Source organism: Muscardinus avellanarius (genome assembly GCF_963383645.1).
Source record: "Muscardinus avellanarius genome assembly, chromosome: 12".
Lineage (NCBI taxonomy): Eukaryota > Metazoa > Chordata > Mammalia > Rodentia > Gliridae > Muscardinus > Muscardinus avellanarius.
Window position 1 is genome coordinate 7,482,555 of NC_137798.1, and position 13,758 is coordinate 7,496,312.

Consider the following 13,758-nt stretch of genomic DNA (forward strand, 5'->3'; position numbering starts at 1 on the left):
ATGCCCAGCTTCAACCGCAGCAACTTAAGAGAGACGACGCTCAGGAACTTAGTGACACCCTGTTTCAAATACGCCCGAGTTCAATCCCCATTAACCCCCCCCCCCAAATCGCATGGCAACATTTTTAGTAGAGAATTTATTTTAGTGTTACATAAAATTATGTTTAAGTTAAAACTTTTCTGAGAAAGCAAAGTCTTCTCTAGTAGTTGAAAGCAATTTATTCAATTCAAATTATTTGTTTAGAGAATGAGGCATTTTACCTTCAAGCTACACCCCCCCCCCCGTGTAGCTTTAAAATTTAAGTCTACAATCTAGAGTGGTAAATAATAATAGCTAGTAATTTAAAATTTACTACAATTCTAAGAGTTTTACATATATTAACTAATTCAATCTTCACAAAATAGGTTCCATTTTTATTCCTATTCTAAAGATGGAGAATCTGAAGTAGAAAGGTATTGAAACCCAGGGAATCTGACTTCTGAGAATCCTTGTGTGTGTGTGTGTGTCACTGGGGACTGAACCCAGAGGCATTCTACCTCTGAGCTAAACCCCAGCCTGATTTTATTTCTTATTTGGAAACACGGTCTCACTAAGATGTAAAGGGCCTCTCTAAGTAGTCAAGGCTGTTTTCAAACCGGTAATCCTCTTGTCTCAGCCTCCCAAGTAATGGGATTATACAAGAATGTGCCACCACACACAGCTGAGTCCATTCTCTTAACCACTAGCTGAACTGCATCTAGAGAAGAATATTAACAAGCACAAGCCATGGTTCTGACACTTCAACAGCACGTTACCATGTTTTATCATGTAATTTAAGCTATAATTATTTATAATATATTCCCTGTAGCAAGTAAATATAGATCTGAAGGCATTTTCTATATAAGTGTACAGGCTAGAAAAAATGATAAAGCTTTCATAGGTTAGACATGATGCTAAGGATCTCACTGTATGAACTCTGAAGCTTATTCTCCAAGAAGCTCTCACCCCGGGCGTGGTAGTGCACACCTATAATCCTAGTCATTGGGAGGCTGAGACAGGAGGATTGCAGGTTTGAAGCCAGCCTCGGCTAGTGAGACTCTCATCAACCTAGCAAGACCTTGTTTCCAAATGAGAAATAAAATCGGGTTGGGGGTGTAGCTTGAAGGTATAATGCCTCTGGGTTCAATTCCTAGTACTTAAAAAAAAAAAAAAAAAGCCGGGCGTGGTGGCGCACGCTTGTAATCCCCGCGCTTGGGAGGCTGAGACAGGAGGATCGCACAGGTTTGAAGCCAGCCTCAGCAACTTAATGAGGCTCTCAGCAACTTAGTGAGACCGTTTCCAAATAAAACACAAAATAGGTCTGGGAGTATAGCCTGGAAGTAGAAGGCCCCTGGGTTCCAATCCCAGCACCACCAAAAAAGAAAAAGGAAAAATAAATAAATAAATAAATAAATAAATAAATAAATAAATAAAAGCAGCAGCAGCTCTCAAGGCCAGCAGCTTAGACAGGAGGATCTCAACTTCAAGGACAGCTTCAGCAACTTAGTGAGGTCCTCTGCAACTTAGTGAGAGGACTTGGTGTTCCCAAATAAAAATTTAAAAACTAGGGCTGGGGTAGTAGCTCAATGGTAGAATGCTCCTCTATTCAATCCCTAACACTGTTAAAAAAAAAAAAAAAAAAGCTCTCAAACTGGGCTTGGTGGTGCACACCTGCAATCCCAGCACTGGGAAGCCAGCCTCGGCAACTTAGCAAGGCTCAGCAACTTGGGAGACCCTGCTTCCAAGTGAGAAGCTAAGACATAGGGCTGGGATGTGGCTCAGAGGCGGGCTGTCCCTGGCTTCCATCCCAGCACCACAAAAAAGGACGCCCTCTCCTGCCCACTCACCTTTCTCTGGAGTTCCCTCCTTCTCACTCTTCTCACCATTGATCTAGTTCACAGGAGAAAAAAGTTTCAACTTTCAGAGAAACAAAATGTTCAACTTTTAAACACTGAAATTGAAAGCCTAAGAAACAAAGTATGTCAAGTCATGACATTTTATAAAAGAAAGATGAATGATAAAGGCATTATCAGCGACTTTGGCAGTAGAAAACAGCTAAGTAACTACCAGCATATCAGACTCCTAAGACACTTCCTCAAAATTTCCTTTAAAGAGCAAATATAATTTAAGAGCACAAATGACAGAAATTTAATATTTAATCAGAAAGTGCTTCTTACAATGAAATAATTCTAGCTATGCTAGTGATTTCCATTATATAAAGAAAATAAAGTAATGCAAAGCACTACTTATGTAATTTACAGTTTCTAAGACAACATAGGATAAGCCTGTAAGTTGCTAACTGGTCTCACAGGTGAGACCCACGTGATCCATCTTATTATCACCAGGGATACATATATATATGCCATATCATGTATCTCCTACTGTAATACAATATGAAGACATAGTACCACTCTCAGAACATTCTTGTCATAAAGCAGAACTTGAACCCGACTTTATAGGAAGTGTACATGATGCAAGTGCGAAGCAGCCAGATAAATACAGAATGGTATTTATCTCATTTTCCAGTACTAAAATGTTAAGTGAGCTGGGTGTGGTAGCACAGGCTTGTAATCTCAGTACTTAGGAGGCTGAGACAGGAGGTTCACAGGCTTTAGCAAGAGACCTTGTTTCAAAATAAAAAATAGTGATGAGGATGTAATTCAGAGGTAGAATGCCCCTAGATCCTCAATACAAAAAAAAAAAAAAGGTTGTTTTGCAGGGCACAGTAGCATACAGCTATAAATCCCAGGACTTGGGAGGCTGAGAAAGGAGTATCACAGGTTCAAGACCAGCATCAGCACTTAGTGAGGCTGTCAGTAACCTAGTGAAACTCTTAAATAAATAAATAAATAAAATCTGGCTGGAGGTGTAGCTTGTGGGGGTAGAATGCCCCTGGGTTTAATTCCCAGTACCGCCCCCACCAAATTCCTTATTTTGAGATGTATACTGAAATGTTCGGGAGTAAAATGGTTTACTTAGCAGGGTATGGTAGCACGCAGTTGTAATCCCAGTACTTTGGAAGCTGAGACAGAAAGATCACAGGCTCGCAGCTAGCATCAGCGACGTATAGTGAGGCCCTAAATAACTCTTAGTGAGATCCTATTTCAAAATAAAGAATAAGAAAAGGGCTGGGGCTATGCCTCAGAGGTAGAATGTCTTTAGTCAATCTCCAGTACACACACACAAAAAAAAGTTCATGTAGTTGGACTTTGCTTTGAAATACTCCAGAGCAAAAGAAAAAGGGCAGGAGAAAGATTTCAAGTATGGCAAAAAGCCGGGCGTGGTGGTGCACGCTTGTAATCTCAGTGCTTGGGAGGCTGAGACAGGAGGATCGCACAGGTTCGAAGCCAGCCTCAGCTACTTAGTGAGGCTCTCAGCAACTTAGTGAGACCCTGTTTCCCAATAAAAAAATATAAAAAAGGTCTGGGTTCCACCCCCAGTACCACCAAAATAAATAAATAAATAAATAAATAAATAAATAAATAAATAAATAAATATGGCAAAAAGTCAGCTGATTATTAAAACTGGCCTATGTGACTTATTTGTGTTCTCTTTCCAAAATAAAAAGATAAAAAAATAATAAAAGCAACAGGAAGTGATTGACCACTTCTGGGAAGGCAATGAGATTTGAAAGTTCCCTTCACAGAGTCCCTTCAAGTCTTGCTATTTGCTGATACCAGCCACAGGACCGCAAGTTCTCCTGAAGGAAGTGTCATGGATCTCACGCTACGGGTGCCCAAAACTGAGAAACCAGACCTCTCTCTTTCTTCACTGCTTTACACAGTGGACTGCTTACTGCCACTACTTCTGAATGAAAATAATGGTCCACATGCGTACATGAAAACCACAAAATGCCTAAATCAAAGCAGAAAATTTCCCAAGCATTTTCTTGGGGAAAATGTCCAACAATGCAGAAGAAACTATCCTTTAGGAAGAATGGTTCCTGAAGAGAAGGAAGGGGGTATAGGGAGAGCTGGCAGGTACACACCGAGCCACTGGAAGCTTCTGGCACACAGATGAAATAGCTAAAAAGACCACAAGTAGCAGCTAAGCACAATGGAGAGAAGAGGAAGGGGAACCAGGGCAGAGGAGGAGACCCCAGAAACAGATAAAGCACTTGGTACCAAATAAAGCAATACACCAAGTCCTTCTTTGGCATGAATGTCGCTGTTGGGAAGAAGCAGCCTTAAAGATCATCTGCCTCAAGCCCTTCCTTCGGCAAACGAGACACTGATGCCGGCCGGCGTGACTGACCGCAGCCTGCCCGGGCCCGCGGCTCAGGTGACTGAATCCCAGCTCAGACGCCCCACACACCACTCTCCTACAGTTTACAGTGACTGCTAAAAACCTGATTAATGGAGAGAACATACTACTGTAGAAACTCAGAAAAACCTGAAATCAACCGAAGAGAGGATACTCAATTTAATTCCTATTTAGAACACTAAATGTAACCCTTGCTGCCTAAAAGAACCTTGCCAGTGCCATCTCAACTTCTCACAAGCAAATCATCTCACACAAAGAACCGGTCTTTTACTTTACACAATAAATTCGAGATACCCTTTGGGTTTTGTTTTTGGAATCCAACACATTCTCCAAAGAACCTTTAGCAGGCGTGCCGCTCTCTTCTCTTCCTGCTTCCTGTCTTTTCTGTTGCTGCAGCTGCTCTTCCTCCTGTCTGTCCTTTTCCTCAAGTTTTTTCCGAACTTCAGCTTCTTCATATCTAGTTAAAAAAAATTCAAGATGCCTTTTATTGGCATGAAAATAAAAAACAAAGTTCACATTTCAAAAACTTAGTAGCGTGCCTTTGGGGTATTATGTGGCTGTATACTCTCACCCTTCAACTGAAAATTATATACATACCCTGTTTCAAAATAAAGAATAAAAAAAAAATTATGGCTGGGGGGGGGGGTGTTGCTCAGAGGTAGAATGCCCCTGGGTTCCATCCCCAGTACCATAAAAAAAAAAAAAAAAAAAAAAAAAAAATATATATATATATATATATATACACACACACACACACACACACACACATACTTTTACAACTATGGGCAGACCAAAAGTAAGAGTAAATTCCTTTAAGGCTAGTGTCAATAAGTAACAGAGTGTAATATGGGGAATATGAAGAATTAAATTTTTTTGAAAAATATTGTCAAAAACTTATAAGTAGTATAACTTAGAAAAAAAATAGACAAGCCGGGCGTGGTGGCGCATGCTTGTAATCCCAGCATTTGGCAGGCTGAGACAGGTGGATCTGGGTTCGTGGCCAGCCTCAGCTACTTAGTGAGCCCCTTTACAACTCAGTGAGACCCTGTTTCAAAATAAAGAATTAAAAAAAAGAAAAATAAATAAAGGAAAAAAGAAACCACAGTTCTAATCTACCAGCACTTAACAATAAAAAATTCAAAAAACTCAATAAAATATTGGTAGCCACAAACATATGTGATATAGCAAAATATTTTAATTTTTGTGTTTCAGTTAATAGAAACCTTATTTCTAGGAATTGTCTAAAAATAGTATTTTATCAGCTAAGAACCTTTCCAAGGGCTTCATAACAGTGTCAGTACCTCAGTTTGAGGCTTTCTGAGAGCCTCTCAGCTTCTTCAATAGCTTTCTTGATATTTGCAGGTCCAAGTACTGAGTGAAAGTAGTCCTAAAATTACACAGAACCATGCCATACTGTTAATACGAGGCATCGAACACAGTACTACTAATAAAAACTCTCAAACCTGGTGTTTATATAAAGTGGTTGAAATAAAAAACATTATTATAATTGAAGTGTTTTTTAAAACTTTTATCATAAATGCACAATTCCCAAATGTCTCAAAAATATTTCTTCAGACCATTAGCATGCTAAAATAAAATATAGGTAATAAATTTTACCAATGGTAAGCCACCATTAAAAGGCTTAAATATTGTTCCTATTATTTATGAATAAATACCAAAGAGCAAAGCTTTTAACAAAACATACTGTCTTTTCCTTTTATTCTGTGTGATACTGGGGATTGAACCCAGGAGTATTCTACCTTTGACTTATACCCCCACTCCTATTTTTTATGTATTTATTTTATTTACTTATTTTTTTAAATTTATTTATGTTTTTGCAGGTCTGAGGATGGAACCCAGGGGCATTCTACCTCCGAGCTACACCCCCAGGCCTATTTTTTAGTCTCTATTCTGAAACAGGGTCTCACTGAGTTGCAAAGGGCCTAAGTAGTAGCTGAGGCTGCCTGCAAACCCGGATTCTCCTGTCTCAGCCTCCCAAATGCTGGGATTACAAGTGTGCACCACCATGTCCGGCTCTATTTTTATTCTTTATTTTGAAACAGGGTGTCACTAAGTTGTGGAGGGCCTTGCTAAGTAGCTGAGGCTGTCCGCGATCTGCGATCCTCCTCTTTCAGCCTCCGGAATGCTGGGATTACAAGCGTGTGCCAGCACGTCTGGCTATTTTCTTAAATTTTTTTTTTTTTTTTTTTTGGTGGTACTGGGGTTCCTGGAAGCCCTTCTACCTCTGGGATACACTCACACGGGCTACACTCCCAGACCTATTTCTTAACTTTTTTTTATGTGGAAACAGGGTCTCTTAAGCCAGCAAGGCTGGCTCCGAACCAGCACGATCCTCCTGTCTCCGCCTCCCAAGCGCGGAGATTACAAGCGTGCGCCACCACGCCCGGCTATTTTTTTAATTTTAAAGGGGGATTTCATCTAGCTGCCGAGGCTGGCTTTTGAACCTGCATCCTCCTGTCTCTGCCTCCCAAGTACTGGGATTAAAAGCATGCACCACCATGCCTGGTTAAGCTGCAGTGGCACAGGCTTGTAATCCCAGTACTTGGGAGGCTGAGACAAGGAGGATTGCAGGTTCATGGCCAGCCTCCACCACTTCATGAGGCCCTCCACAACTTAGTGAGACAGTTTCAAATAAAGCAAAAAAAATAGATCTGTTTTGCTGGGCGTGGTGGCGCACACTTGTAATCCCCGCCCTTGGGAGGCAGAGACGGGAGGATCGTGCGGGTTCGAAGCCAGCCGCGCTGGCTTAAGAGACCCTGTTTCCAAATAAAAATATAAAAAATAGGTCTGGGATTGTAGCCCAGAGGTAGAAGGGCTTCCAGGAACCCAAGTACCACAAAAAAAAAAAAAAAAAAAAAAAAAAAAAAAAAAAAAAGGTCTGGGTTGGGTTGTAGTTTGGAGGTAGAATGCCCCTAAATTCAACCCTCAGTACTACAAAAAAAATCAAACATATTTTTTTTATAATAAATACGTAACAATTTTTTTCTCTAGTCTCAGAAGCAAATCATGCAGAGATACACCACATGAAATTCATGTACTTACTTATTTTGGGGCTACTAGGACCGAGTGCAAGGGCATTCTACCATGAGCTATACCTCCCTAGCACCCCGGCCCTTTTTATTTTGAAACAGGGTCTTACAAGTCACCATGCGCTGACCTCAAAGCTGACCCTCTTGTCTCAGCCCCCAAGTACCAGGATTACAGGAGCAGCCCCTGCAGTCAGCTGAGGTTTGTTTTGTTTACTTGTCTTAAACTGAGATATTTTGCTTCCACTGTACTTTACAAGAGCTATTCACATCTTATTGGAGTCAAAACATTTCTGACACATAAAACAAGTTTTATACTTGAGAAAAGCTCAAATAAGAACCAAATAGTACAGCTGGGCATGGTGGTACACACTTGTAATCTCAGCATTTTGGAGGCTGAGACAGGAGGATCGTGGTTCGAGGACAGCCTCAGCTACTTTAGTGAGGTTCTTTGCAACTCAGTGAGACCCTGTTTCCAAAAAAAAAAAAATATTGGGCTGAGGGTATATCTCAGTGGTAGAATGTCCCTGGGTTCCATCCCCAATACCGAAAAAAAAAAAAAAAAAAAAAACCTGGCAAATTAATAAGAAGCACAGTAAAGTGGTATTTTTAAATCACTATTTCAGCCAAGCATGATGGCGCACACTTGTAATTCCAGTACAAAAGGATCACAGTTTTGCAGCCAGCCCCAGGTACTTAGTAAGGCCTTCTGCAACTTAGTGAGACCCTGCTTCAAAATTTAAAAAATAAAATAGGGCTGAGGAGTGTAATTTAGAGGCTGGGGGTGTAGCTTGGAGGTAGAATGCCCCTGGGTTCAGTCCCCAGTACTGAGAAGAAAAAAAAGTAAACAACTATTGTATCTGATTTGCTGTAAGACATCAATACTTCCTACAGTCATCACAAATGGTAGTAACCACATTTTTTAAAAAAAGAAGGGTCAAGCCGGGCGTGGTGGTGCACACTTGTTATCCCAGCATTTGGGAGGCTAAAACCGGAGGATCACGGTTTGCAGACAGCCTCAGCTACTTAGTGAGGCCTCTGCAACTTAGTGAGACCCTGTTTCAAAATAGAAAATAAAAATAGGGCAGGGGATGTGGCTCGGAGGTCAAATGCCCCTGGTTCCATCCCCAGACCCGCAAAAAAAAAAAAAAAAAAAAAAAAAAAAAAGGGGTCAGGAAGGTTAGAAGCAATCACTTTGGTGCTCTGAGAGGTGACCATGCAGCTGGGCGTATTCTAGCTCAGTGGTAGAGTACCTTCGTAGCATGCTGAAGGACCTGGGTTCAATTCCCAACACCACAAAAATGAGTGGGGAAGATAAATATCATTATTACTTAAAAATGTTAAAGGAAATTCATAGTTCCATTATGCAAATAAAACTAAGAAAATAAAAGAAAAAATAAATGGTACCTGCTGTTGCTTGAAATCAGGTCGTTTTTTGATAAAATTATAGACAGTCACATATTTCATATATAGTACATAAGCCCTTTCTTCATCACGATCTAATCTGCATTCCTCCGCTGCCTTGAAGATCTTCTGGGCACTTTGTACGTAACTTAAAATTAGAGGAAAAGGTAATTAAAAAACTTAATATCTGGGAAGAAATAGAAGTCTTATATAAAGTTCACGGATAATCCTGATAATGTAAATTTCTTGACTTAGGTTATACAACCTCAAAGAACTGGTACAAAGTTAGACTGAAATTTGAATACAACCAATTTAGAACACTTCCTCTGTCATGAGGATTTTCTCAGAGATAAATCAGAAACTGCTAGACAGGAACGACCCATCTGAAATCTGACATGAAAGACTCACATAGTCTTTAAGACTTGAGAATACTATTCTTGAGAACAAGTAGCTTTATCCTTCTCACTTCTACTGAAAATCATATGAGAGAAGTTAAATAGGAGAGCTTTCCCTGTCACCCCAGCAATACTATCAACTTAGCCTGAGAAATAAGCCAATCCCTCTTATTCTTCCCCCCAAATGTCTTTAAAAAAAAAAAAAAAACCCTTTTTGTCTTAGTAACTTAGAAATATCAATTCATTCTAGGACTTTTCTCCCTGACCTTTTAAAAAAAATGTACCCTTTTCTTGTTATCCCTGGCCTTTTGTTTTCTTACCATGCCTGTTTTTTCCTTTAGGATATGAGAAAGATGTTCCTGTATATTCACAGGTTTCTTTAGACACCTCTTCACCGGTCCATTTGAGATCACATGTATCATCTTTTAGACCTTCCTCTTTATCTCCAGCCTATCTTCCCTGTTTTAATTTCTATGGTACTGAGGACTGAACCCAGGGGCCTTACTAAGTTGCTGAGGCTGGCCTTGAACCTGCACCCCTCCGGTCTCAGCCTGTGCCACCACGCCCAGCTTATTTCCCCTCTTTGTTTCTTTCTTTTCTTCTTCTTCTTTTTTTTTGGTGGGGTGGTACTGGGGTTCCTGGAAGCCCTTCTACCTCTGGGCTACACTCCCAGACTTTTTATATTTTTATTTGGAAACAGGGTCTCTTAAACCAGCATGGCTGGCTTCGAACGTGCGAGATCCTCCTGTCTCCACCTCCCAAGTGCAGGGATTACAAACCTGCGCCACCATGTCCGGCCTCTTTTTTTTTTTTTTTTTGGTGGTACTGGGGGTGGAACACAGGGGCTTTTCTACCTCCGGTTATACCCCCAGACCTATTTTATATTTTATTTGGAAACAGTTCTCACTAAGTTGCTAAGAGCCTCACTCAGTAGCTAAGGCTGGCTTCGAACCTGCGCGAACCTCCTGTCTCAGCCTCCCAAATGCTGGGATTACAAGCGTGTGTGAGCACACCTGGCTTATATTTTGTTTTGAAACAAGGTCTCACACTAAGTAGCGAAGAGCCTCACAAGTGGTTGGGGCTGGCTTCGAACCTGCGATCCTCCTGTCTCAGCCTCCCAAGTACTGGGATTACAGGTGTGCACCACCACGCCCAGCTTAAGTTACTTATTTATCTCTTCTCCTTTGTTGGTCAAAACAGATTCAGAGGAGAAGTTCTATAATTGTCTCCAGTCTCTTAACACATACAGAATTACCAATAGGTTAACAATTTTAATGGTACTGTATTTTTAGCAAAATTTTTCCAGTAAATTTAAAAATAATTGGATGTTTCTATCACTATCATATTTGATCTCAGGCTAGATTTTGTTATCTCTATATGGAAGCCATCATCTCTAACCCTGTCTTAGCAGGTAGATATTCCCTTAAAAAAACACCAACAAAAAACAAAAACAAAAACAAAACACGGAAGCTGGGCTTGGTGATGAATGCCTGTAATCCCAGTACTTGGGAGACTGAGACATGAGGATCATAGGTTCGAGGACAGCCTCAGCAAGTAGTGAGACTCTCATCAACCTAGCAGGACCATTCCAAAGTAATACTAAAAATCGGACTGGTGTTATAGCTCAGAGGTAGAAAGCTCCTGGGTTCAATCTCCAGTACCAAAAAATAAAAATTAAATACATACAGAATAAAAAGCCAGGCATGGTGGCACATGCTTGTAATCCCAGTACTTGGGAGGCTGAGACAGGAAGACCGCAAATTCACAGCCAGCCTCAGCAACTTGGGAGACTCTCAGTAACTTAGTGAGACGCTATTTCAAAATAAAGAATAAAAAATGGGGCTGGTAGGTAGAATGCCCCTAAGTTCTATCCCAAATACCAACACACACACACACACACACACACTCATTAAAAGTCAATGTTGAAATGATACAAAATTACAGAATATTGGGCAAAAAGTATCTTATCTTCCTCTTTTAATCAAAGACTATGCTAGCATCATAACTTGTATGTGTATTACATAAGAATAAACTTAATCTTTAATTAAATTTGTTTTTACACTGTTTTATGAATGGCTTATAGACCCTTCAAATTCCCTATCTCTTAAACTTATGATCTCTACAGTGTTCATGTTCACAGAGCAGACAACATGCCTATACACAGAACATACACATGCCCTGCCAAGACAAAGCTAAGGACTTCTCTAAGGTCTTACTTTCATGTGATGATGTCATTTTTTTCCCAAATAATCTTTAAATCGACTATTCATCTAACTTGAATTGTAAGGAAATAAACAAAAATATATGATTCACTCAAGCTAGTGAAGGACACACACACCTCTTAGTACTTATCTTCTCTGGTTTCTCTGGTTTAATTTCCGTTTTCTTGTTGAGGTCTTTGAGTGAAGAACCAAGGTAGAGTTCTTTAGGAACTGAAGCCACAGCAGGCATGATGAGTAATTACTTTTCCACTTTTACAACAGATGGTATATTTTACAAAAAGTAGTTGTTTTCTGAAACAAAGCAAATAATTCCACTGATTTTTCTCACAAATAATAAAGCAAATGAACAGTTAAAATAAATACATGAATGAATGTCCCTGGCTGGAGATATAGCTCAGTGGTTGAGTACCAGCCTAGCAGGTAATGTCCTGCCTTCAATCCCCAAAATGGCACATAAACAAAACAAAAACTTTTTGCTAAACTGTATTCTTTACTAACAGGGTTAATTTCAAATTATCTTGAATTTCTATTTGGAGAGTTCAAAGTATACAGGGATTACTTGAGAGGCTAAGACAGGTGGTTACAAGTTCAAGGCCAGTCTCAGCAATTTAGCAGATCCTATCTCAAAATAAAATAAAAGCCGGGTGTGGGCCCCATGCCTGTAATCCCAGTACTTGGGAGGCTGAGACAGGAGAGTTACAGGTTCTCAGCCAGCCTCAATTACTTAGTGAGGCCCTCCACAACTCAGTGAGGCCCTGTTTCAAAAATAATAAAATACGGCTGAGGGTGTAGCTCAGAAGTAAAATGCCCCTGGGGTTCCATCTCCAGTACTAACTAAATAAATAAATGGGACAAGGGCATAGTTCAAAGGTAAAATGACCCCTGGTTCAATCCCCAGTACCACACACAGACAAATAAATAAATAATAAAATTTTATTTTTACCTATATATGTGGGGAGGGTACTGAGTGTTAAGTTGGGTCCTGCACTCATGTGACTTTGTGTCACATGACCTCTGCAGGGCAAGGGAGGGGCTGAAACCCCCGCGAGAATTGGGCATTCCCGCGAGTAAACCCCCATCTCGCGAGATGCATGCCTTTAAAAGGAGAGCCCGCGTCCTCTAGCTTCGGACAGGCGCGCGGGCCCCACAGTGCCTCGCCCTGATCCCCGGGAGAGCCGTGCCATTAAAACTTTACATGCCATGTGTACCGGACCTCTCTCGTGTTTTTCACACTCCGCCGTACTCACTTATTTTTATTTTACTCGCATTTAATTTTTTATTTTACTTATCATTTGGTGCCGAACCGGGAGAAGTCTTGGGTCCCTCCCCATTTTTTTCCTTTTTTTTTTTTTTTTTCTGTTTTCTCTTTTTATTTTTACTCTCTTTTTGAGCCCCGGACTCTCCGACCCGCCAGCAGCTCGACTGTGAGGTCCCACACCAGCGCTCCGCTTGCAGGCGTTGCTCCCACCACTGCCGCCGCTGCCGCCCCGTGCCTGCCCGGACCGTAAGCCTTCTTCCCCAGCCCCGCGCTCTCCGGGAGAGCCGGCGGCCTTCTTCCCGCCCCGGACTCTGCTGAGAGTCCGCGGCCATCTTTCCAGCCACGAGCTCTGCTGAGAGCTCGCGGCCATCTTTTCGGCCCCGAGCTCTGCTGAGAGCCGGTGGCCATTTTTCCAGCCCCGAGCTCTGCTGAGAGCTCGCGGCCATCTTTTCGGCCCCGCACTCTGCTGAGAGTCTGCGGCCATCATTCCAGCCCTGCGCTCTGCTGAGAGCCAGTGGCCATCTTTTCCTGCCCACGTGCTCTCTTCTGGAGCGCCGATGGCAATCTTCCACTGCCACTGCGGCCGCAGCCACCACTGCCAGGGCGTGCAGGCTCCGCTGGCCGCCAGGCTGCCAGTTCCACCCGCCCGGAGCCAGGATCCTTGGGTGATGCTGGCACCTGCTCTGCTCCTGCCTGCCGCTTGGACCTCCTAAAACCGCCGTTCCCGCCTGCCCACGCCGCCCGCCGCTGGAATGGGACCGCGCCGCCCGCGGACTGCGCCACACCACGCGCCTATGTCTTCTCCGCGCCTAACGTTGCTTAGACCCGCCTGCCTCCTCCATCTAGGTGGCCGCCACTCTGCTAAACAGCCCCCAGCCCGCCAAGTCCAGCCCGTGCTCCAGCTGGTTCCTCCACTCGGACTCGCGCCCTGACGCCCTTCACCCTGTGCCTGCCCACCCCCGCTGCCTGGGCCTGGCCATTCCGGTAAGCAGCCACATGAAATTACTGGGGGGGGGGTCGCCAGCTTTGGCCCGCCATCTTGGACACGTGGAATCACTGGGGGGCCGCCATCTTGGCCCCACCATCTTTAACCCCTCCCACCTCATGGCCTCACTGGAGGCCTCGCCATCCTTAACCCCTCCCACCTCATG

General features: G+C 42.4%; 1 protein-coding gene across 4 annotated transcripts in view; it reads right to left on the bottom strand.

Moving 5' to 3' along the window:
• The window catches only part of USP8 (ubiquitin specific peptidase 8), a gene marked incomplete at both ends in the record, with an annotated part of 32,111 nt that extends 20,533 nt beyond the window's left edge, over positions 1 to 11,578 (bottom strand). For 3 of the 4 annotated variants that reach the window (XM_080706938.1, XM_080706937.1, XM_080706936.1), the window contains 5 exons: positions 1,866 to 1,908; positions 4,576 to 4,738; positions 5,583 to 5,668; positions 8,736 to 8,880; positions 11,466 to 11,578. In XM_080706938.1, the coding sequence (XP_080563064.1) occupies positions 1,866 to 1,908; positions 4,576 to 4,738; positions 5,583 to 5,668; positions 8,736 to 8,880; positions 11,466 to 11,578 (550 nt within the window). The remainder of the gene's footprint in view (positions 1 to 1,865; positions 1,909 to 4,575; positions 4,739 to 5,582; positions 5,669 to 8,735; positions 8,881 to 11,465) is intronic. The other variant, XM_080706939.1, reaches the window with a different exon arrangement.
• Positions 11,579 to 13,758: the final 2,180 nt, after the last annotated feature.